This window comes from Pogona vitticeps, chromosome 2 (assembly GCF_051106095.1).
Source record: "Pogona vitticeps strain Pit_001003342236 chromosome 2, PviZW2.1, whole genome shotgun sequence".
Taxonomy (NCBI): domain Eukaryota; kingdom Metazoa; phylum Chordata; class Lepidosauria; order Squamata; family Agamidae; genus Pogona; species Pogona vitticeps.
Window position 1 is genome coordinate 199,524,611 of NC_135784.1, and position 26,424 is coordinate 199,551,034.

The window sequence follows — 26,424 nt, forward strand, 5'->3', positions numbered from 1 at the left end:
AGGTGTTTTCAAATAAGCCAGGGATAGTGAAGGGAGTGATGCATCGGATCCATACAGGGGATGCAACCCCACAAGCAGTATCCCCATACCGAGTGACGGGACCCTATAGGGACAAGGTGCGGAAGGAGCTGGACGAGATGCTTAGGGAGAACATAATCGTCCCCTCTTCTAGTCCTTGGTCCTCTCCGATAGTCCTAGTGGACAAGCCTGATGGGAGCATTAGGTTTTGTGTAGATTACCGGAAATTAAACCGCGTAACCACTCCTGATGCCTACCCAATGCCCAGGCTAGACAACCTGATTGAAACCATAGGGGGTTGTCGGTTCATTTCATCATTGGACCTAGTAAAGGGATACTGGCAATTAAGGATTGATCCCAGGGATCAAGAAAAGACCGCATTTTGCAGCCCTTTTGGTCTCTATGAGTTTAGAGTCCTGAGTTTTGGTCTCAGAAATGCACCAGCCACATTCCAAAGGCTGATGGACCAGACCTTAGCAGGGCTCAGTGACTTTACTGTGGCCTACATTGACGATATAGGGATCTTCAGCAATACCTGGGAAGATCACCTGAAACACCTGGAGATAGTGCTGCAGAGGTTAAGTGCAGCAGGGCTAACAGTAAAGGCAAGCAAGTGTCAGCTGGGTAGCCCAGAAATAAAATACTTGGGTCACATAGTAGGGGGAGGAGTGATCAAACCCCTAGAGGCCAAGATAGAAGCCGTTCGTGATTGGCCCAGACCCAACACCAAGAAAAAAGTCAAATCATTTCTTGGGTTGGTGGGCTACTACAGAAAGTTCATCCCGAGGTTTAGCGAGATGGCGACTCCGCTGACCGATCTGACGCGGAAGAAGGCTGATGACCGCATCCCGTGGACCAGCGACTGTGAGGAGGCGTTCCAGAGGTTGACTCCTTATAGGGAATGGTTGGTGGCAGCTTAGTTATAGTGTGGCACACTCCGGTAGGTCTGGGGTTGTCACAGACTGCTCATAGGATTTCCACAGGGATATTGGGAAAAATAAGGAATGGACAATTTGTCCACTTCAGCATATTTTAAACCAGACTTTGTACACAGGATAGACAATCTCTTAGGTTGAAACAATGACTCCTTGAAACTAACTTACACAATTGTCAGGCACTTTCTGCCCATGAATCTGAAGCTCAGCTGGAATAATTCACCATTATGACTCTCTAAGACAAGTAGCTTCTCATTGTATGCCCAAGAAAGGCCCATAGGAGGAAGAGATTGCATGCAGCCCTCTTAACTCTTGTTCTTCTGAGTACTCATGCCTTCCCCCCTTCAGAATGTATGAGTTGAAAACATATGTGCTGGCCAGGAATCTCTACCTAGTGAGTCAAGATGGCATTGCAATCTTCAGACACATGGACACACATACTGTACCTCTATTCAAAATCCTGGTGTGTAAGTTATGCTGCATAAGGCTGATGCCATTATCTGTCTTGGCAATTTTTCAGAAATAAAATATTTCTGATTTTTCCCCTGAAGGTCCTGAGGCTCCCTCGGGATCCTTTTCACCCTTGGGAAGTTTTGGGGAGCTTTGGGTTAGGAGGAGGATGTATTTCATTACCAAAATCACCATCACAGATAAAATCATTGGTAAATGCAATATACGAAGCTATCAGTATTCTCAAATAACCCTGGCATGTACTACAAGGGTCCCATTAATATACATCTCAAATATCAGGTGTTTAGATTTTGTGGTCTTGAACCTATGGCTCTGAAGGAAAGAAAAGTGCATCCCTTTTTATTGTTTATTTATTTTAATCATTTATTTAAAATATTTTTTTTATCCTGCCTTTATCTTAAAAATAAAGGCGTATTGTTGTGCATATGAATAAGGTATCCCACAGAAAGGGTGAAGGGTTAACAGAGTCTATCCCTCAATCCAACCACCCTCTTACTTCTTTGATGAAGATATTGAATTAAATGTTAATTATATTTTCACAAACAAGATAAAAATCTGAGATTTTGTTCTTGGTGAAAGATAGTATAGCTGACATTACTAAAGACTGGGTTGGTGAGATAGGAATTTGTGTCACATCAAATGTGACACAACATCAGAGAAAGATGAAAGTGTGGGAAAGTTTGTTCGAGTTTGCTGAGTTGATGTCAAGAATGGAAACAGCCTGTAGCATATATTTGTGGTGCTTAATTGGTGGTTTAGCAGAGGTGTTAATCATTAATTGCTTTCTCTCCCCACCTTTCTTTTGGTTGATAACCCTGATTTTTTTTTTTAGCATATGCATATTTGTGACTGAAGCTGAATGTTTTTCAGCCATTGGTCATAGACAGTAGATTGAGAAAGGTTTAGGGAGGGAGTGCTTTACCATACAATCTAGCTGCTGTCCCATCACCAGTGCTGAAGGGAAATTCAACGGCCTGCCCAATTGATTTTCCTGCTATGAATGGGGCAGGGCATCCTATTCTTTATCCTATAAATAAAAATTCTTGGGCTAGACCTGTGTACAAAATTGATCTCCATGAATCCTTAGTCCAGATCTTTTTAAAAAATTAACTATCCAAACTTGTGTATGTAAGAAAATATGTGTCTATAGCTCTATTTACTATGGATTTTTTTCACCATATCCTCCTTACTTCAGTGGTGTGATGGAATACATTAGCATTATGTGTGTAGGAGATGGGATATGCCCTTGCAAATTGGTCTTTGAAGTCAATGAGAGTAATAATAGTTTATCATATTAGCAGCATATGTCTATAAGTAACACACACTAATAATGATCTTAATAGTCTATATGTGTAAGAGGAGACTCATTGTTGCAGTCAAGCTGTTTCATTGTGCAAAGGAAGAAGTGACTTATCTTTGTTTATTACTGGATAGCTAAAAGGCCAGGGTTGATGAGAACTGATGGTCAATTTGTGTTTATAGAATCCAGAATGCAGGCCACTTGCTTCTTGCATAAAATTCAAGCTGAGACCAATATGGTATGTAGGGTTTTTAAAAAATCCCATAACCATGTAGCAATTTCAGGGATTCCAGTCACAAGAGAAAATGAAGCAGACACTCAGACAGCCAGTGCTTCTCCTCAGTCTTCCACAAGGAACATTTCACCTTTGCAGCTTCTGAATGCCAGATTGAGTATCTTATTCTCTCTCCAGATTTAAAGGTATCAAGGTTGGAATTTTTTGAACTAGCTAGTACAAAGCTGCTTTAGGAAGCCATAACAGTGTATAAAGCGACTACTTTAAGATAGTGTTGCCTGTGTTTCTCCTTGCTCTTTTCTTGTTCTACCTGTATAATTTTCAAATAGATATTTATTTAATTACCTCATGAAGAAATGGATCCTGAAAAGTTGTCCTGACATTTCTTACCATTCCAGGAAGGGAGAGCTGTGAAATTAGGGTTGAAATCCAATAGCGCAAAGTTATGGTATGTAAGGTTGGAGATGCCATCACCTACAGCCATTTTACATGAATTAAAACTTTTTTTGCTGAAGATCTTTTAAAAAATTTTTTTTGTGTGAATGGTCTTACCACAACTTTTTTGAACTATCATTGTGTGTGTCCTTTCAAACTGTTTTTAATTTTTTAAAAAATCCATGGTATTTGTGCTGATGCGTCAGTTAATTTCTGTCAAACGGTGTCAACAAGAAGGTCTAGGCTCTTACTGAATTGCAAGGAAATGACTTGGTAACCCAACAACACGTTGGGACGCACATCCTGGAATAAACATCACATGACCATGAGGCATGACAGGAATGTGTTTAAAAGTGACATAATCACATGGGGACATTTTGCTGGTGTGACTTTGGCTGTACGTCTGAAAAATGATTTGCTCTGCTGCTCACCAAAGAGCCCAAACTCATTTCATTCTGCTGCTCATTCCAAAGCTCTCAAAGGGTAACGTGTTAGACTGCTCACTACCTTAATCATGGTGGTGGGCTGGGGAAGAAGGAAATATTGCCCCTTACCCTTCAGAGCTCTAACTACCTGTTTCGGCACCCAGCACTTTGCTGCCCTGTTGGCCGAAGTGGAGTCATATGAGCTGGGCCTAAGTAGGGAGAGGATGGAGAAATGAAGGATGACAGCTGTGTGAGCACGTGGTGACCCTATTGCTTTTGTGCTGAGAACCCTGCTCCCCATTTTGTGTTTCTTTCGGTCTGGAGTGGAGTGGTTGGAGGTGGTGTAAACTCCAGAATGGGCAAGTAAGACTAAAGGGTGAGTTCACACGCTTATAGAAGGAATTAATGTTGGCACCATAGATCCCTATTGTCCCACCTTAGTTATGACTCTGCTTAGAGGAGGTAACCCAAGGGCTTTTTGTTTATTTTGTATTTTTAAGTAATAGTCCAATGCAGGATCCTGTTTGCTTGGCTCCTTGCTTCTTGTTTCTTCTGCTTCATGTTTCCTTTATTTGTAACATTTATGTCCTGTCTTTCCTCTAGTGAGCTCAGGGTAATGTACATGGCTCCCCCATCCCCCCCCCCTCTGTCTTCGCAACAACTCATGGGTATGTCAGAACACAGTGTGTGACTAGCCCGTGGTCACCCAGTGGATTTCATACTGAAGTCAGGATTGGAATCCAGATCTTAGCCTTAGTCCAACACTGACCATTAACGATAGTGCACATAATACACTTGCAATGTGAAGCAGCAGCTGGAAGAGGGGCTAGGTGAGGGGCAAATTACCACACTTCTTGCTGCTCTGTTGTGCTGTTCTACCTGTGTATTATTTTGAACTGGAAGCAAGGACCAAGCAATGAACATCCTGCTGTTCTCTTTTTTTAAAATTTTCTTCTTCTTCTTCTTCTTCTTCTTCTTCTTCTTCTTCTTCTTCTTCTTCTTCTTCTTCTTCTTCTTCTTCTTCTTCTTCTTCTTCTTCTATTATTATCATTATCATTATCATTATCATTAATAATAATAATAATAACAACAACAATAAAACAACAGCAGCAGCAGCAGCAGCAGCAGCAGCAGCAGCAGCAGCAGCAGCAGCAGCAGCAACAACAACAACAACAACAACAACAACAACAATAATAATAATAATAATAATAATAATAATAATAATAATAATAATAATAATAATAATAATAATAATAATAATACCACCCATGCTTATTTAACATTGTGTCACTGGGTTCAGCTTATAATCATTTGTTAATACTCTTTCAGTATTAACATGAGACCCTTGTTTAGAACTAAATGGAGGTGAAAAAACTCTTCCGGCCACCTCATATTAGGTAAGAGGCAACTCCCCCCTCCACAAAAATTACTGATTAAAACATTATTTGTTTGATGGAGGGGAAATGGCTTTGAAAGTGATTGCATTACTTCCAAAAAGAAATTACATCGTTGACAAAGTTTAGGTATGCTAAGTCCATCACAAAGTATTTCCTGGACTTGAAAGAATGGTTTTGAACACCAAGTCCAACATGCTCTCTGCTTAGTCAATGGTTCTCAGTAGCAGTAATAATAAATCTTGACATCTCTATAGAGAACATATTAAAGTATTTTCTAGGGTCATGAGACATGAACAGTTTAAATTGTTGGACTATTTGTATTCTGGAAGGCTTTCACAGCTGGGACCTGATGGTTCTTGTGGGTTTTTCAGGCTCTTTGGCTGTGTTCTGAAGGTTGTTCTTCCTGATGTTTCGCCGGCATCTTTGGAGAACTGGAGTCAGAACTCTGTCTGTGCTCTGTGTTGTACTATTTCTTAGCATCTTGTTGGTCAAGGAAGGGATAATTCTGCAGTGTGGCTGGGTGATGTGATCATATTTAAAGAGTCGCAGTCTTAATGAAGGTCTTTGCTGTGCAATCATAAAAAGCCAATGTATTGAACTATCATTTTACAAAACATTTCATCTTCCTAATTGTCTGCCTCCCTCATTCCCCCTTTCCACACAGACGAGGACACACAACTCCCCTGGGTGGCTGATGCATAGCATTGCTTTTGACTGGGCTGATCATTAAACAGCACTGTCAAGAAGTATATCTGATGGGCACAGGAGTATCTGGTGGAAATCAGGAGGCACTCATGCAGTGTTCATTCATCTCTTTTAGTTTTCACTGTACTCCTGCTCCATTTGTCTGTCCAAGGCCTGTGATGCTAATAGCAGGGCTAGTAGCTTTCCTCTTACTCTCTTTCCACCCCCTCTGTTTTTGCTAGCTGCTCTCCCCTTTTCCTCCCCCATGCTTTTGCATGGCTGATGGATATGCAGAGTATGTGGGATGAAGCGAGCAATACTGTCACCTAACTGATGGTATTCAGTGACTCCTCTAGCTCTTGGCTGGACTGTACTGCAGGAGCCTGACACCCTGACCACTGAGGCATAAAAAACAGAGAATTGGAAGACTCAGCCTGTCAGGCAGTAGAGCATCCCCCAGAGAGGCACAGAGAGAGAGAGAGAGAGAGAGAGAGAGAGAGAGAGAGAGAGAGAGAGTAGTGGTGGAGATTCTAGTGAGAAGAAAATTAGGGAATTAAACGTCAGTTTACTTCTACTGATAGAGTGTTGACATTGTTGGAAGGGTGTAGTTTCTTGTTTCACCACACACATGCAGAGAAATGAAACTGCAGTTACGCACACACACACGCCTGCACGCACACACGCACACACACACACGTGCAGACACACACACATACTGGCAAGCCCAACTGAAAGAGTGTGCAAAAAAATTTACTGGAAATTGGAAACTTACGATGCCCTACCCTAGTGAACTCTTGACTTTTTTGGACTGTGTACTGATGGAGTAACTAATTAAAAAAATTGTGTAGAAATGGTTCAAGGAAGATACAAGGTCCATGAGGCACGGCATTGCCCTTTGGATATTATTAAGAAATAACTTTACTAAGTGCTATTGAGAGAACTTTAAAGATGTTCTGAATTGGATCCCACATTGCTTGTTTGAGTGTCCTGAGTGAGATTTGCTAGGAAGCCAGAATAATTTTATGCCCCACCCTCTTCTTTCTTCTTCCGAAAGCTCAGTCAAGAGTTAGCGTATTGGCTAACATGTCACTGTTGACTCACTCTGTGTGCTCAACCCAGTCCTCCTTGTGTTGTGTGGGTTTTGTAGGTATGTTTCCTACATTATTAGATATAAAGCTAACATTTTAAAATAACAGTCATTGCCTTTGTAGGATATTGTTCATAAAAGGTTGCATGAGATCATTGGTTCCCAAATTTTTGAGTTGAGACCCCCTTTTATAATAGTCAAGTAACCTGTGCTCACCGCATTTATGTAAAAAGGCATTTTTAATGTTATAAATCATCCCTTCTCAGAAAGCAGAGGTTTTTTTTTCCTCCCAAAGGTCCTGTTTCTCATGCATAAACATACACACTAACTTTAATATCCCACTCTGAAAGGTCAAGGAAGAAATTATTTAACAAGGGATACAACACATATAAGGTAGCCCTCTATCTACCAGAAAACACTTTGCAACCCCTTTGAGGGTCATGACTCCCAGTTTGGGAAACACTGCAATAGACAGAAGGAAATGTTTGAATAGCTATGTACCAGGCAAAAAGCGACCCATGCTATTGGTGAGACAACTTATCTTGTACCACTTTGCTCCGTTACGACTGCTGCTGGATAAAGCACATTACCTTCCTCTTTTTGTACATGTTGTGTTTCTCAGTTAATAACTTTAGATGTTACTGTTGTTCATGTGTTAAAGCAAAACAAGTTAAACCATAAAAATCATATTATATTGAAGAATCCAAAAAGCTAAACAAAGTCCTCCAGTACAGGTGTTCTATGACTTTAGGACCTACACGTTTAGGAACATATCAGGCAAAAACATAATAAAAAATAATAATAACGAAGACAAAAATGTTCTGGCACCTTAAAGACGAACTGTTATGTTTTAATGTGAGCTTTTGTGGATAAGTCTGCTGTCTCAGATGTAGGAGTGGTGGAATAAAGCAGGTGTTAACAAAACATAATCCCCAAATGCATAGGTTTGAGGGAGATATTGGGGTAAGTTTTTGCCCCAACCAATGTAATGTATTGGGACAAAAAAAGAGAGTCCATGCCATTTTTTGATGGGGAAGCAGAAGCTGATACCATCTTATTTAAGAAGTTAGCAAAGTCAGGCGTGGTTAGTATTTGGATGAGGACAACACTAGGGAATATCAGGGGGTCCTACAGTAGGACCAGGAAAGCATTCTGCGTGAGACCCTGGAGAGCTGTTGCTAGACAGAACTGATTAAACTGGCCTAGACAGTGTAGACCAATGGTCCAACTCAATGCAAGACAGATTTCTCTTCTTTACTTATGGTTGTCTGTCGGGATCTGCAGATCCCGACAGTTGTCAGAGCTTGGTCTCATTCAAGGGAAGTGATTTTTTTCTTTTATGAAAATTCATTATGATCAGGAAATACTCCATAATACAGAAAGTGTATAAGTTATTATGTTAGTTGTGCCTAGTTTAATTTTACTTTTACTCCACCTTGTGTTTCCTTAGGGTGCTTTCTTAGGAAAGACTAGATTCTGCATGCACAAGCATTCCTTTGGATAGTGGGCATTTTTGTACTGTTCAATTCATTGGAAAATAGTCTGAAACACCACAGATAGAGTGTTTTGGGCTTGGGTTTTTTAAAATCATAGTACATGAGAGCTAAACTGGCAAGTTCTATGTGTCGTGATCCTTGAGACTGGGCCCAGCTGCTTCCAGAAGCAATGTTGCATGCCTCTGGCAGCCCTAACAGATTGTACTCAAGATATGTTCTAAAGTTCCTCTACAGTTTCAATATATGAGAGAGAGAAATATTTCCAATTCTTAAGCTGGAAATTCTTATAGTGAGCAGGCTGCACATATGTAATATGGCCAGTGTTGCTGGACTACAGGTCCAGTCATTCCTCACTGCAGTTCGGTTTGCCTGGGACTGCTCAACCTCTGAAGGGCTGCAGTTTTCCAGCTCTGAACTAGAGGTTCCCCCCACTCTAATAACACACTCACAAAAGACACATGTAGTGTCATTTCATTCAGTAATGTAGTGGCCAGTTTTTGAAGTGTAGGAACTCATCATGATATTCTCTACAACTACTGCGAACCCATAAGGGGAGTCCAAAATTGCAAGCAGCTGAACCAGGCTTTTAAAACAAATTAGAAGCAGATATTTTGTAAAGTTAATGGTTCTTAGTTAACCAATCAAGACCAAATCATTCTCAAGCACTCAAATTTACAGGTACAGATTGCTATATACTTTTTCTGGGAAAATCCTTTTCTCTCTCAGCTGCTGCATAGATTGCAACTAAGCTCAGGGGAAATGCAAAAACCTGATGGTGCTAGTGATGCTGGAAAATTATGTCTTACTCTCTACTACTTAAAAGTTTCCTGGAGCTTGAATCCTGTGAGTCATGACTCAACAACATGACTTCTGTGTTTTCTAGAAGCAGATTATTTGGATTGTCTCTTACAGATTCGTAACATCAGTCTTTGGACTTTTGTCTTCTCATTTTTTCTGCACTGTCCCTGAAGGAAGTGTGCTTAGCCTGAAGAAGTGGATTTCATCCATAAAAGCTTGCAATTTGTTTTAAGTGGTCCAATAAAAGGCATCACCCACTCTTGCATTTCTGAAAGGAAAGAGACTCAGATGGAGAGGTCTGCTAACAAAACTATTCTTAAGCCTTCACTTGAAGTTTACCTTTGGTGCTGTTCAGGTGCCCACTGACACACGTGAGCCTACTTAGAGTTGCCTGATGTCCAGCAAAAGGAGGAGATGTCCTCCTTTTTAGGAGCAAGTGCTCCTGCCTTTGTACAGCCAGTGCTGCCGAAGGGTTTTGTTTTGCTTTGAAAAACAGTGGGGAGAGTTGTGTGTTTGCGGCTGAGGGTGGAGGAAAGCGGGGGGTTATGATGCGTCCTCCTCTGTTCTCTTTTTTTTAATCTTTCTATGTCCTCCTTTTGGTACCCATGTATCCGGCAACCCTAAGCCTACTGCAAATTTATTTAAATGTTTTGTCTAGTTCTTGCCTTCTTGTTCAAATGAAAGAGCTGATTCAAAAGTCCCATTTTCCATACGATGCTGTTTGTTTGTAACAGAGACAACAAAAGGCCCAAATTTAATTGCAAATGCCAGCTAGTTTAGACCCACTCTGGTTCTTACCATCAGAATGATAGGTCAAGTGTAAGTGTAGTCCCTTTGGGCTTACGGTAATGGAGAGCTATAACTGGATTTAGATGACAGTGTGAGGGTCCTTTTATTTGGGACATATGGCTGCTAACAAGCTCAGGTTGATTTTATCAGTACCCAGTCTCCATGTTTCTCCCAAAAAATGGTTTCTAGTTAGAATGACTAAAATGAACCTGGTCTATGTTCAGTTCTGGTTTGTTCGTTTAAGTTGCCTACATAAGTGTAAGAAATAATGCTCACATTTTCTTGATAGTCATAAAACGTCCTTTCATGGGACTGCAGAGCTCCATGCAGACTCCGGATACTGCTTATCTGGAAGTTTCCCGATATGAACAGGACACTGCATGTCAAATTTTCCACTTTAGGAAGAGATGTGTGGGGATGTGTCCAAGCAAGAAACATATAGACACGTGAGGGAAGTATGCTGCCTTTGCCAATACCTGTTCAAATTCTTTTCAGCAGTGGGTGACCAAAATTGAGTCATCTTCAGATAGATATATCTACCTTGAAGAAGAAATAGTGCAATATATCAATCTGATTTGAGCATAGAATATGGTAAATTCCTTGACTCTGTCAGAATTAAAAGTGCATGTTCAATAAAATCAGATTCTGTAACTGCATTAGTGTTAGTTATCATTTTGCATTGGGTCCAGGATCTACCTTCCATGGATGAAAAGGCTTCAATTTTAGAAGGCAACCTGACCCTGTTTGGGGACTCCTCAGTTCCAAAGCTCACTGCACTTTCAGCATAATCCCCCAAACTAACTTTCAGCACAGTCCCCCAAACTATGGTGAAGCATTTTTCAGGGGTCTGGAGGGCCTTCTCTGGGGAGGAAGAAATAAGGAAATCTTTTTCCATCAATGCAGTTACACATGGTGAAATATAAGTCCATTCCAGTAACTGCTTTGTTTCTTAGTGTCATGTTGGGTCCTCACCCTTCCTTCTCCAAGCAGGACTGTGTGTTAACAGTACATCTTACCACATTTTTAAAGGATGCCTTGAAGGCACCTCTAAAACTGATCACCTTACTGTTAGTTTCTACACTTCTCAATTGGCAGAGGTCTAGTATGCTGTATTTGTCAAGATTCACTGTGTTTATGTTTTATGTGTCATGTCCTTACTGTAGGAAAACGTTTACAGTCAGAGCATTGTAAATCCATATAGGGCCTGCTTTGGTTTCTTTTCTTATACCGTCGTCATACTGAATAGTAATAAAGCTATATGGCTTTAAGAAAGGATGAGATTAAAGGAATTTAGAGCATGTACATAACATCCACTATGATGAGTTATGAGACTACACCAGGAGTTAAAGCTTGGTGGGACACACATGATAGCACATGACTACTCAGTTCCAGCATGTCTAAAATGGTTTAGCCAAATTGCTAACTGTTCTGGTTACATAGGGATGTGGTGGCGCTGCGGGCTAAACCGCAGAAGCCTGTGCTGCAGGGTCAGAAGACCAAGCAGTCATAACATCGAATCCACGCAACAGAGTGAGCACCCGTCACTTGTCCCAGCTCCCGCCAACGTAGCGGTTCGAAAGCATGCAAATGCAAGTAGATCAATAGGTACCACTTCGGTGGGAAGGTAACAGCGTTCCGTGTCTAAGTCGCACTGGCCATGTGACCACGGAAGATTGTCTTTGGACAAAAACACTGGCTCTATGGCTTGGAAACGGGGATGAGCACCACCCCCTAGAGTCGACCACGACTGGACAAAAATTGTCAAGGGGAACCTTGACCTTTACCTGGTTACATGGAACAGATAACTCCCATTACTGCAACTCCACTGGCTGCCCATCTATTTCCAGGCTGAATTCAAAGTGTTGGTTTTAATCTAGAAAGCACTAAATAGGCTGGGTCTAAGCTCTCTAAAAGACCACATCTGCCTTTATGAGCCTACCCAGATATTAAGATCATCAGAAGAGATATTTTTTTCTCAATCCCACTCCCCTCACAGAAATGTTTGATGGGGACAGGAGAGAGGGCCTTCTCTTTTGCTGCTCCTAGACTCTGGAACTCCCTCCCATAGGAGGCTAGGCTGGCCCCATCTTTGCTGTCCTTCCACAAGCACATGAAGACCTTTCTTTTCAGGCAGGCGTCCACTTAAATGACTGGTTAACCAAGAGGATTTTAAAGGGACTGTTGCATTCTGTTTAGCTTGTGCTTTTAATACTGCTCGTATCTATAATTTTTAATATATTTATTCAATTCTTTTTTTAAAATATTGTAATAATTTATTTTAGCATTTAACTTTGTTTCTTTTAATACTGTAACATGTTGGCAGCAGATACCGTACAAGATGACCCACAGTATAAGACGACCCCCCCTTTTCTAACACCCAAATTAGAAAATTTGAGGGCAGTGCATGCGTGCCCCTTTGATCCCTGCACCATTTCCCGGCTGCCTTTCCCACTTTCTAAGCCCTGCAGAGCTTAGAAAATGGCTAATGCCACTCTGGCTGCTTTGCACTGGTTGCCCATTCATTTCTGCGTTGACTTTAAAATGCTTATGATTACTTATAAAGCCCTAAACGGTTTGGAACCTCAATGTTTGGCAGATTGCCATCTCCCATCTAGATCTACCCGAATCACCCGTCATAGCCATCAGGGACGGCTGAGGGGCCTGACGCCGAGGGAGGCCCGGAAGGAAAAAACAAGGAACCGGGCCTTCTCGGTGGTGGCCCCTTGGCTATGGAACACCCTTCCAACCGAAATTTGGCTGGCACCTTCGCTGGGTGTTTTCAAAAGCCAGCTAAAAACTTGGCTATTTAAACAAGCCTTCTCTCCGGTCAATTAAGTGATTTCTATTCCTAGCTTCTTTTTTCTTTTCCTTCATGCTATGCCATCTTGGTAACATCTTGGTAGGAAATCCACTGCTTAAATTGTAATTGTAATTGTAAATACTGAAAATTTTTATGATTTTATATGTATATATTAATGTGTTTTAATTGTAAGCCACCCGAGTAGACATTGTCTAGAGGGGCGGGGTAAAAACCCAATCAATCAATCAATCAATCAATCAATCAATCAATCAATCAATCAATAAAAGGGCGGCGCACACGCACCCCTTTGATCCTGATGCCCTTTCATGGCTGCTTCAGGATCAAAGGGGTGCGAGTGTGCTGCCCTTTCATGGCTGCTTTACTCTGTAGCTTCGCAAAAGGCATGGAAAGCGGCTGCCTGCCCTGTATAAGACGACCCTCAATTTTTGGTCCAATTATTTAAGTAAAAAGTCTCATCTTATACACGGAAAAATATGGCAAATATTTTAAACAAGTAAATAAAAGTAAGGGTATCTACATTTATATCTGTATTTATCCAAACTGCTCTCTCTTTTCTAAGAGATATAGATGCACATATATAACAGGCAGTGCCAGAAGTCCTGTAGCATAGTGTATGAAGTTGCAATTAGAGTAGGCCCATTGTATAGTGGGAATTTGGGGGCTGAATTCTTCTGCAAGTTCTACTGATTTGATAGGTCTAATCTAGTTGTAATTTACTATGATTAGCAACAGAATTACAGACAGTAAGAGGATGATATCCATATTAGGAAGGAAGATGAATTGGCTGTGGAGTATGTATCATAACTGCATAGCTTAGTGGTTTAAGGATCTGGCTATAGACCCAGAGGTTGGGAGTTCTATTCCCCACTGTATATCCATGACAGGGGCTGGACTGGTCATCAACAGGGTCCCTTCCAGCTCTGCAGTTCTAAGATGCTGCTGCTGCTGATACTGATTATACACTGCAAAATGGACACTGAGGTGGGGACCCTAGATGGACTGTGTATCAAAGGATATAGCCAGCCATTCAGAGAACCTTTATGGCCATTCCCATGGCAATGGGAATGGTGTTCATATATGTACCTATAGCCTTTGCTGTTGTGCACATTATAAACTGCTCCCATGTGCACATCTGCTTTGTTGGATTGGGGCAAGTGTGTGGAACATCTGCGGAGCAGAGTAATCTTTTGGCACAGCATATAAGTTAAATAAATAAAATACTTGGGAATGCATACAGTATTTTACAATGGCAGGTGTGTAGCTGTCAAGAATTTGATTATAAAATTGTTATCTGATGTCAAAATCACATCCACTATTTATACACAAAAAATCAAAGTTAATTTCAGCCCAGTTTATGCGTTGTTACTTTAATGAAAGTAACAAATGGAAATATTATCTACAATTTGGATCTGAAAACACAGGCCTAAACCCTAGGGTCAGAGCGCGTCATAGGCAGGATCATAAGCAAGAAGGCCTTCACATTTCATTGACTGTTTTCAGGCCGCTGACTAGATGGCAGCTTGTTTTCAGCAGTCAGGTTTTTACTTTGGTCTCGATGATGTAATGTTGAATTTTCTTGTATTTCTCTTTATGTTTAATCCAGGGAGTGAATTTTCTGGCAGTCCATACAGCCACCCGCAGTATTCAACATACAATGATTCCTGGAGATTTCCTAATCCTGGATTGCTAGGTAAGTCCCCCCTAGGGAAGTAAATTTTTGCTAATTTCATTATTTCATGGGTGGGGGGAAACAAAAATCAAAATCATTTTTTTCCTCCTCACTGGGACACATTATGGGGGGTTTAATGGTTTTCCCTCATTTTGAAACTTCTTTGCAAAAAATTCACAGAGGTTTGTCTGCAAAAATTTGTACTTTGCATAGAAAACCTCTTATTATGCACAAAGTATGACTTTTCTAAAATTCAAAAAAGAAGCTTTGCGAAGCCAGGTTTTTACTACCATATGCTGTATGTTGTCTTGTTTCAATTTTTTTTTACTTGCAGAACAACACACATTTGGGAGGGTAAAGTATGGGAGAAGTTTTTGCTTGGAATAAAGACATATTTCTGCCTACTGAACTATGAATATATTCTTACCATATCTTCTTCAATATTCATGATGCCATGGTAGTCAATGAAAATGGTTTCTTCATTTCTCGCAGATTAGTCTTTTCTCCAGATCTGATTTGATCTTTCTCCCAAATCTCCTTTGATCTGTTTCATTTTGCTTTTTGTTACAAATCTAGGATCCAGAGTATGTACACCTTTGTTGTAACAACATACATTTTTTGTGATGTGCCATAATCCTATTGGTCCTGGAAAAGCTCTTTGCAGGCCCTTGGTCTCTGTTATAACAAATCCCTGAATAGCGCACCCCTCCCTCCCTTTAATAAGGAGGATAAGCAACATCCATTTTATGCCACTGTCAAAGTCTGGCCCACCCTGACCTTACATATGTGTAGCACATGGTGATTAGAATTCTCCTGCATAATCTGTATGGATGAAGTAAGTAAAATACCAATTAATTGTCATCTCTCTAGCAGAGAGATATTGTGCCTTAGAGACTTCCAGATTTATGGATGGCAAGGTTGTTATGTGCGACCTCTAGCAGAGAAATAATTTTGAATTTTTGTCATTTTTTAAAATTCAGATTCTTTGTTTTAAGTAATTGAGTCCCTAAGTAATTGAGCCACCTAAGCTCTACCCATCACATTTCTTGCCCTTAAACAAATCCTTTGGGAGTAATTGATGGACTATTGCTTCTATGTCACACTGTTTTTTACAGTACAGAATTGCCATTTACTATACTGTAGTTGTGTGGAGGGGGGGTATTGCTCATGGCCAAAATCAGAAACTGTTTTCTATTGCTGTTTTCTTTCAGCTGTCAGCTGACACTAGATACACTGCCACTTTCAAATGCGTACCGTATTTTTCCATGTATAAGATGCCCCCCACTTTTCTAACCCAAAAGTAAGATATCTAAGTGGGACTTAGCAAGTGTAGGGGGAAAGGGTTCAAAGCCCTGCAGGATCACTTTGATCCCTGCTTTCCCTACCACTTGTTTTTGTTCTCTCCTCAGCTTATTTCCGTGTATAAGACGACCCTCAATTTTTATTCTAAATATTTTAGACAAAAGTATAGTCTTATACACGGAAAAATACGGTATATTAAATTTATAGCCCCACACAGACTGGAATGCAGTATCAAACTGGTTTAGAAAAGGTATGAAAGGCAACTCATACGGAATGCATGCACATTGCTTGGTGGTTCATTCCTTGACCATTTCCCCCTTGATAGCTGACAGCATAAGCCTAGTGGAAAGAAACTGTTGAACTTTCTCCACAAAATTCCCCACATCCCTATGATGTTTGTGGGGAGAGGGGCACTTTGGTTGAGAGGGCATGGGCTACATTAGTCCTCTGAAATACTTCAAGGGCGAATGGGTTTAGAGAGAACAGAATATGTCGATAACAGTGGCTTTGCTTGAGACTACACCCTCTTGAAGACTGAATAGGTAACTATAACTGTAGATGTTACCTGTCTGTGTCCTGGTCCACCTATCTGTCTCACTGAAAGTGAACTATCTTAGAAGTAGTTTTAGAGCTGCAGAGCTGGAAGGGATCCTATGGATCATCGAATTCAGCCACTGTCAAGAAGGCACAGTCGGGAATCAGACTCCCAACCTGAGGCTCCGTAACCAGATGTCTAAACCACCAAGATCTCCAGAAATGGTCCCAAGGCCTCCAGAGTTCCCAGGTTCCACCGAAGAGTGGAAAGAAGGCCCTCATCTGGCACTGGGGCAGGAACAGGACAGGTGGCGTTTGACCCAGCTAAGCCTCAGTACTGTACTGCCCGATTTAGGCCTTTCTCTCAGGCGCCTAACATCACATTCAGATGTTTGCAAGGTGCCTGTAAGGTAGGTAGGGCTTCATATTCTCTCCTTTCTTGCACTTCAACTTGATTCCCATTTGATATGTAGACATCATTTTTGACTTAATTTTTTAAAGGTTTGACCACAAAGTAGTATTCCCTATCAGTACCAGGCTCAATATTGAAACCGTCCCAGTTTATGCTGGTACTGAATCCCAGAATGGAGCCCAGGAGTAGCGCCATTGCCAGAGATACGACCCAAGGGCCTGTAAGCAGTTAGTTCTTCACCAATGACTAAGGGACTGGTCATGTTTCTGCCCACACGAATGTATGAAGGTGAAAAGTGTGTTTTTTCCTTTGCCAGAAAGTTACTTTCTGGCAGCGTTAGCAGACATTCAGAACTAAAGCTTTGTCTAATGCATACATTCTGAACTGAATCAGGTTGATTTGTATGAGGTCTGGATCAAAGTGGAATGACAATGGCAGTACTTGAAAGGAAAAGGATTGGAGTTGTGGGGCAGAAAAAAACCCCAGAAAATGTTTCTTTACCAAGGTGGTACAGTTGAGAACGGAGCTGGCTTTGTTCACTGATGGGTTCTTGCATGCAGTCTGAGGCAAGGATATCATCTCCACTCTCCAATAACACTGCTTGCAGGAGGGGTTGTATGAGGTCACTGTGTTCAGTTATCTCAGACAGCTCTTCATCCTCATTTTGCTAGGTTTAGCAGGCTGAGCAGCACTCAGAACAAAAGACTTTTGAGAAAGGTGGTAGTTGTGTTGATCATAGCTTGATCTTGATCTCAGTCATCTCCCTGCCTTTTGTCTTGTTAATGTGGCTCCAGTAGGCTTTTGCCCGATCCTTCCTTTCTCTAATTTATTTAGGTGAAATATTATTATTTTGAGTAGCTCTTTGTGTGTTTTATGTAGTAACATTTTTCATTTTTAAGCCTGTTCTTTCTTGAAGTAGTTCTTGGGTATTTTTAAGGTCTGTAGGGAAGTGCTGCCAATATGAGTGGGTAGCGAGAGAGCAAAAGTAGCATAAATGGCAAGAATGAACACTCAGCTGAGTGTATATGCCTTAATTCCCCCCCCCCCCAAAATCAAACTTAAAAGGCACTTATTGTGCAATGCCTAAAGCTAGCTCTCTGAAATCTGGCAGTTAAATCATGCCCTTAGGTTCTATAATGTCTCCATATTTTTCTTACATCAATGAAAAAACAAAAATGTTGTAGTGCTTTTGCTTTCTATTTCAAGTCAATAAAGCCAGCAACTGTTTACTATTTGAATTTGAATTTGGGGCATAAACCAGATCAGATAGGGCATAAATCGTTGTGTCCAAAGGCAAGACATATTCTGAAAGCCTAAATTGCCCTCCAGATTGATCATTATCACGCAGTATATTCACAACATGTATTCTGCATGCAACAAACAGTGAGAGTGACCATCAGCTGGAAGGATTTCTCCATCATTCAGCTGACACATTTTCCTGATTAAGGCTTGCGGCTATAAGTCCACCAGCCTTATTTGCTAAGGATATCTTTAGTAAATAAAACACCAAAAGACAGATACAAAAACTAGAATAGATAAAGAAACACGCTGAGAAAAATGGTGCATTAATAATTACAATAAGGAATGTCCATGCTAGAAAAGGAAGGACAAATTGTGAAGGATACAGCGGGTATTGGAAGTGAATTGAGTGTTATTTCATAAGACTAAAATGGCAAACCTGTACATGTGTACTCAGAAATAAAGTCCACTGTGTTCAGTGGGCCTTCCTCACGAAAGTATGTGTAAGACTGCAGACTTCAAATACATGCTTCATACAAACCCACACCCAACCATTTGTATCCTCCCTGTGAAGCAAGTTTGAAAGAGGGTGATGTGGAGTTGGGAAATCAGCTAGGGCTGTTGCATGACATTTCCCCCCGCCTAGCTCATGCTGCATGCAATTGATTATTTTTTAAAAATACTATCCAGATTAGGTTGCCCAGAGTTGGAGACAAAGAAAATTAATGTGAATTTAAGACAGAAAGCTGGGAACACAGAACAGAAGTGACTCATATTTGCAGTGGTGGCATTGGAGTAATGGTGGCATATAAGGGAGGATCATGCTTTCCAGCAACCAGCTGTTTGTGTGGGTCATTTTCACTTCTATTAGTATCTATTTTTTTGCATAATAAAAGGTTATAAAATGAACAAGTCATAATTAAGAATCAAGCCAAATGTCTTGTTCTTTTTACAAACTGAGGATTTCATAAGTGCTTTACATTAACTGTGTTTCAGTTTCATTGAAAGAGTTCCCTAACAGCACCACCAAAATCTTTTGAGGAAAATGTATTCCTAGTTCCAGATTTTTTTTATATATTATAGTGTGGTCCTTTTGGAATGTCATAGTTCTTTTCACTAGTTGGTAAAACAGTTCATCTCTGCCATTATGTACATGTTCTCTCTCTCCTCTCTTCACTTCTTCCCAGGAAATATTTATTGTATAAGCAAAGAGATCCTTTAATACACTTTTATGTGTTTCAGCAGCTCTTTTAAGTAGCATAATAGATTCCATAGCATTGTTCACTCCTCATGCTGCATTGAATGTCATTCTATAGAGCTCTAGTAATGGAACCATGTGTCTAACTAAAATGATCTGATCAGATATTTGCTGTGCATTTGCTTAACATTACTATATGGAATTTCATCTGATAAGCACATCAATTATAAGAACATGAAAAGATAACATAAAGCATGTTACCAATGTCAGTAATCTCAGCATAATAGTTTTCTTCGTAATATTCGGGGCCATAACACATCACTGTGGTATATGAGCGCCTTCCTGTGGCTCCTTAAATGACCTGACTGGCACCTGCCATGTGTCATAACTTCAAAGATGCATACATTTTACAATCCAATAAGGAGATGCTTTCATTGAAATGCTTATTACTAACACTGCTTAAAGCAACCAGGATTGATGTTTTAAATGAAGAAAAATGAAATTTTGCCTTAAATTCCATGCCTTAGAATTGAAACCATTTGTTTATTTTAATTCCTGTTTCTCCTCATGTTTTGCTTCCTCCATTTGCAGACCCCTTTGTGTGATTTAGAGCATTACGTCCTTTCCATGAAGGACTTGATTTTACTTGTACGTTGTATATCTCCGGGCATGCTTGATGTCATAGAAACAACAAATAACATTAGATCTTCATGAACCTCCACTTTATAGTCCTGCAGGTTTCAAATGCCCAGCTTTTGTAATGGAGGAGCCTTGGATACAGGCCATGAGTTTAAAAATCTTTAATAAAACTGTGTCTGGAGTTTAAGCACTGAAATAATAATAACTGCCCTTGCTGTATGCTCTCTCTCTCTCTCTCTCTCTCTCTCTCTCCTGCTTGCTCTTTACATACACATACACACAGACACACCCCAAGAGGTTTCAGTCACTGAAGCCTAGCGAGCTTGCATGTTTAAAGTCTATTTAATACAAACATGCTAAAAATGGATAATAGCAACACAGTCTAATGAAGAAAAATGATTCAATTTCATGCTGTTTTGTTGTAGTAACTTCTTTACCATTTCACTCATTACTTTCAACTTGATGTTGATCATGGCAGATCTTGCTTGATGCCCTGTTCCCTCTTCTGAACTGATGCGATTTGTGCACATTGTGAAATGTAAGTGAGCCTGACAGGACTCCCTTTTGGATACACCTGAGTATATATATAGCTGTTGTTACAGAGGACAAGGGTCTTAAGATTGACAATATTGGCATAGCTTCATATGAGGTGAAAGGGTTTGGAACCAGTCAATTAGGATTAGAATCAGCACTTCTGTGGGTTTCTATAAAAGGATTAGAGAACAAGTATGAGGCAGAAATGACTGTGTCAAGAAATAAATTGATGACAATATGAATTAGAAAGGAAAAAAATGACAGAAGAACGGACAAGTTTATTCTAGAGGAGAAGGTAATGACAGGAGGAAAGACTAAATGTTTTGAAATGCGATGGTTTCATTTTTCACTTTAAATACAAGTCTTTGATTTCACTGCAGAAGTGTGAACTGGGGAAAAAATCCAACCCAGTCTACTGATATATATATAATAATGTCAAGGAGTACAGGGAAAACTATACTTTAATGGTCAGATTATGTTAAAAGCATCACATTGTCAAAAACTGAATAAAAGGTCAAGTTTGGAGAATAAGAAAGAATAATAGTTTTCTGAAGAGAGTTTGTAGTTTTTCAACCAAGTTTTCAACACTGCCAAGATAGCTAGATGTTTGATCAATTTACTTTTTATAAATGGTGCTGAATTTTTTTCTTTCTTTTTTTGGTCATGATCCAGCAACTTGGATGGCAACATGGGATCCATATAGATGTATTTGAGGCAGGTGGACAATCATTCACATCCAAGCAAACAACAACAACAACAACAACAACAACAAATAGCTATACAGATCCGAGGTTTAGTTTACCCAAGTGCATTTGAGCTCTTATCAGCTAATAAACCCTCCAATGAATATTTGAATTGTCTCATGGAAAAACATTGCCCCAAATCCAGCAGTGTAACTTACGGCATGTAAAGCTAATAACATCATTTGCCACAGCAGTTTTTCCAAAATTTCCAGTTTGCCCCGAAGGTCCTGAGGCTTCCTTTCACTCCCATTCATTGTGGGGAAGCTATTGCAAGGGTCACAGGACGGAAGGAGGGGAATCTTTCATTTCCAAAAATTGCTGCCCATGATTTTTTTTTACTAGCAGTGATTTTTGGAAATTAGAAACTTTTTTTTTTTAGACTTATATACCGCCCCATAGCGCTACAAGCACTCTCCGGGCGTTTTACAATTTAATTATACAGGCTACACATTGCCTCCCCCCAGCAAGCTGGGTACTCATTTTACCGACCTCGGAAGGATGGAAGGTTGAGTCAACCTTGAGCCGGCTACCTGGGATTTGAACCCCAGGTCGTGAGCACAGTTTTAGCTGCAGTACAGCGTTTTAACCACTGCGCCACGAGGCTCCTTCTATCTGGCAGTCTCCAGTGACTGGATATAATCGATATAATCAGCCATATGCACTGCAAATTATGCTGCTGGATTCCATCCATTATGAGTTGAATCTGGGTATGAAGAGTCTCTTGGTGGAGATTAGGGACAAGTAGTCCAATGGAACATTGGCGAAAACCATATGTAATAGGTTTGCTGTGCTGTCCAAACTCATAAAACACTGGGCTTTGTGCTCACTAGGAAGGTAAACAGAATTCTGTGTATGGAAGATAAATAGGTGCAGTTCTTCCATGCAGATGGCAGTTTCACTCGACACTCACTCACTTAGTTATGCAACTGCTGTGCTCAGTAAATTGCATCTGTTAAACTGCTGATCCAACTCACAATGCCTTAGTAATCTGCAACCAGGTCATTTTTTTTCAAATAGTACGTTGGCATAGCAGCTGTTACGGATTTTTTCTGGGAATGTCTGACATTCTGTGTTGGAAGATACATGTATGACAAAGATGAATGTGCATATATGTTCATGAGGAATGACAAATATTCATGCAGATGTAAAATGCCACTAGAGCATTTATTACAATGCAATGCATTCCATAAAATAAAGCATCACAATATGTAGTCTGAATTGTAGCAGAAACCACATCTTTGGGAGTCAACTAGCCTGGCATTGTAGTGGTGTCCAACCTTGGGCCTCCAGATGTTCTTAGACTACAGCTCCCAGAAGCCTTCACCACCACTTCTGCTGGCCAGGATTTCTGGGAGTTGAAGTCCAAGAACATCTGGAGGGCCAAGGTTGGACACCATTGGTTTATGTTATGCTGAAGCACTGAAAATGACTATGTGAGTTCGTTTGGTCAGGAGAGCTACTGCATTCCAGGCACAAAAGACAATTGAAAACTCACCATACTATACTTTACTAGACCTCCCTTACTTTATTTAGGAGCCCTGAGGCGGGTTCCAGAGAAGAGGAATAAATTGAAATATAGGAGGTCCAGGCAAAATAAGAAGTTTCTGCCAAAGGGACACATGGTTCCAGTAGATTAGCATAGCTATCTTTCTCTAGAGAAAGTGTTATTTTATTGCTGTATTCTTTTCTGAGAATTCATTTTATCCAGAAAATCCTGAGAATGTTCCCAATGAGCATAGGACAGTTTAAAACCAAAACCTGCAAGAAATGGTTGAAAACATGCTACTTATTTACTCTTGCCCCTACTATGGCAAGCAAGGCATCTGATGAAAGGTCTTTCCTGTTTTGAAATATGCCTCAATTGCCTTTCCTTAAGTATTCTATATAAAGTCTTTTTCATCAGTGCCGTGCAATGGTACCTCTCGTCTGTTTCCAAGTGCTCATCTGTTTGAAATATTGGTCCCTTACACATGTCTTGAACTTTGCGACTTCTCCATGATGTCTGTCACTACAGTATTGATTTCTCCCTGTTTCTCTTCCTTTAAAGCTGTCAGTGGTGTATTCTATGACACGGAAGATTTTGCTGGTTAGCAATTTTATTGCTTTATTTTTTTTTTTTTTTTGTATGGAGAAGATAATATTTTTATTTAGAAACAGCCTTTTGAAAGAGTTTTCCCCAAATTTTGGAATACATGAGAATTGTTTTAACAGTCTATAACACCATTTATTTGAACTGGAAGAATTAAATAAACTGTGCCTAATCTAGCTCATGTACTGCATGCACGTCTTCTTCTGGAAGACAGTTTAATATTCAGAAAAAGCATGGGGTGTACTCCTCCAGAGTTATACAATTTTAAAATGAATGGAAAAAATAGGATAGTTTCTCACAGCCAAAGCTCATTCTGTGTGGAATGCTAGACTATAAGGGAGAAAAGCTCTAATCAAAATTTCTCAGCTACAATTTTCTTGAAAGGAAAGATTGTATATATGGCTGATAAGAAAGGATCTGTTCACTTTAGAAGAGGTAGCCATGTTAGTTTGTGCTAGAATATCAGGCAAAAACAAAATAAAAATTAAAGACACAAACATTGTGGCACCTTAAGGACTGTTATATTTTAATGTGAGCTTTTGTGGACAAGTCCACTTCCTGTCTGAGGAAGTGGATTTGTCCACGAAAGCTCACATTAAAATATAGCAGTAGTCTTTATTCTATTTACTGTAACATTCTGCCATGGTAACTCTTTGATGGCCCTACAAATAGCTCATTAATACAGTCTAGGTCTTCATAATGACTCTTCAGCAAGATTTTCAGATAATTTAGACAGGGTTGGGATGATGTATTTCTTCACTGCATTCCTGCTATATTCCGCTGTTCTTGCCCTCTAGGTTGATTCTGTTTTATCCTGTTGCCTCAATCATATGAATCTGTGCCTGGATCTTGAAACTTGTCTGCCATTTCTTGAAACCTGTCTGATTATATCTTGGATGCCTACCTGCCTGCATCCTGAAAGGCTGTGTCAATCCTTGAACTGCTTAATCTTGTTTGCCTGTCTGTAGGAACATGTCCCTCTGGCAGTTCTATATGCTAGTTTTGATACACCTTGTTTATTCACCCAGATATTCTTGATGATCATTAGCTTTGGTTCTGACATGACCCGAATTGTGAATCACTTGTAAATATGTAGGTTGATATGTGCAAACCAGTGAAACTAAACAAAGGATTTAGCTCTGCCAATCTAGTGCCTTCCATAACATACTTGGTTAAGGATTTCCTGGTTGTTTAAAAAAAAATCTGAAATTGAGGAGCAAGCCTTAAGAAAATCTGTTGATGATCTTCCAGATGCAGCATTTGCTACACCTTAAGGGTCTGATTGTGTACTGCTCTTACTGGAAATGTCCTCAACATCCAGGTTATATTCCTCTCATTCCTGCTTTGTACTATGTGTGTGCTGTTGTTTTTCTTGGTGGGAGTGGAGGGGTTTTTTTTCCCAAGAAGACTCTGTCACTTTTTGTGTCTCCCCAGATAGGGGCTGTTTTCTTTACTGCCTTGTAACTGCTAAATTCTATGCCTCCTTTTGCTGGTGTGCATCTGCCTACCAGATCGTTCTGCTTAGTGTGTTTTTGAAGAACTATGCAGTGAGGTGGCTGGATAGCTGGTCTAGGTATCTGACTGCAGAGCCAAAAGTTGGAAGTTCGATTCCCCACTTATGCCTCCTGAGAATAGAGCCAACTTGTGTGGCCTTGGCAAAGGAGCATGGTTCCAGGGTGCCCTCAAAAGAAGGGAATTGTAAACCCTTCTGTGTATTCTCTACCTGGAAATCCCTGAAAAGGGTTGCCATAAGTCAGAATTGATTTGATGGCACATGATGATGATGATGCTAATGATGATGATGATATGCAGTGATGTCCATTGTGTGGGTGGCAACTCTCTACACCTTTCTTTGACTCATATCATGTTCCTCCATACCTCTTCTTATGTTATCTGGCTTACTTTCACCTTTCCTCCTCTTCTGTTCCTCCTCCACCTGCTGAATTGAATTTCTTTGTAGGTTTTTCAATACTTGTTTTGCTTTTGATTGCTTTAGAACTTTGGCACCTGCATGTGAAGGTGGGTGGGAAGGTGAGGTATCACTGGTGCATCATCAGAAGCGATGGCTTTCAAAGCACAACAAAGCACACATCTTTTTGTGAATATCAGCATGTGCAGTTGTCTTGCAAACCTGGCAGGGTCCCACAGTTTCATGCTGTGGTTATAGCATGGAAGCACTGTTGTGCTTTGCAGTTGGCCGATTAACAGTTAACCCCTCTCCTCAAAAGTAGCCTGGCACCATTGACTCTTTCCAACACCTTCCAATCGTAATGGAAGTGTCACCAGACAAATGAAGCTCTCCAAATTGGTCGTTCCCCAAATACCCTTATAGCGATGGATCATGCCAGTGCCAAATCAGCCATCAAGCATAGGATCTGGGACATAGAACTTCAAGAACATTTAGGCTCACTGGACAAAACCAGTGTTGTAAGGCACAACACCTTTATACTTCCCACTTATATGACTGGTATAACACCACTTAAATCTAGAATTAGCTTTTACCTTAGTCAGATTTAATGTTTGGCCTTCTAATCTCTTGGAAGGGAGATTTCAGGGCACACCCTATTCTGATCATTTATGTCCTTGCGATGGTGGTGAAGTAGAAACAGTGGGGCATATTCTCTTATACTGTCATTTCTTTTGAGATCTCCACAAGGATCTTCTCTCCCCTATTTTTCAAAAATTTCTGGGGAGATCCAACGAATTTTATAGTCTTTTGCTGCTCTCTGATAAGGTTTCTTACATTACTAGTAAAGTGGCCAAATATTGTGCTGCTGTAATAGCTTGCCGCAGTCTCCTGACCACATAAGGTCCTCAAGTGCCCCTGTCCTTGTTAGAGATTTCTTGTTTAACTTGACATTCTAAGAGAGCTGGGTGGCATACTGATGGTTATATGTGTCTCTTAATTTCATCTCATGTCATGTGACTGTTGTGATATTTTAAAAGCTTTTATATCCTTCAATGCCGCTGGCTAACTTAGAACTTCTTTTTTTAACTTTAATGTCGTAAAAAAGCAAGACAGTGCATTGATGGTGACATGTCTTGACCAATGTTTCTGATATTATGTGATTTTATCTAAATAACATATTTTTATCTTCCTGGCCATTGACCATAACAAATCATTATTATTATAAAAGTAGCCTGCAGGAGTGGAGCAACCACCACCACCATCAC

The 26,424-nt window shown here is 40.3% G+C and overlaps 1 protein-coding gene across 4 annotated transcripts in view; it reads left to right on the plus strand.

The window, feature by feature from the left end:
- Window positions 1-26,424, plus strand: part of PAX5 (paired box 5) — a 304,245-nt gene that overhangs the window by 272,148 nt on the left and 5,673 nt on the right. For all 4 annotated transcript variants that reach the window (XM_020791379.3, XM_020791381.3, XM_020791380.3 and 1 more), the window contains one exon: window positions 14,495-14,581. In XM_020791379.3, the coding sequence (XP_020647038.2) occupies window positions 14,495-14,581 (87 nt within the window). The remainder of the gene's footprint in view (window positions 1-14,494; window positions 14,582-26,424) is intronic.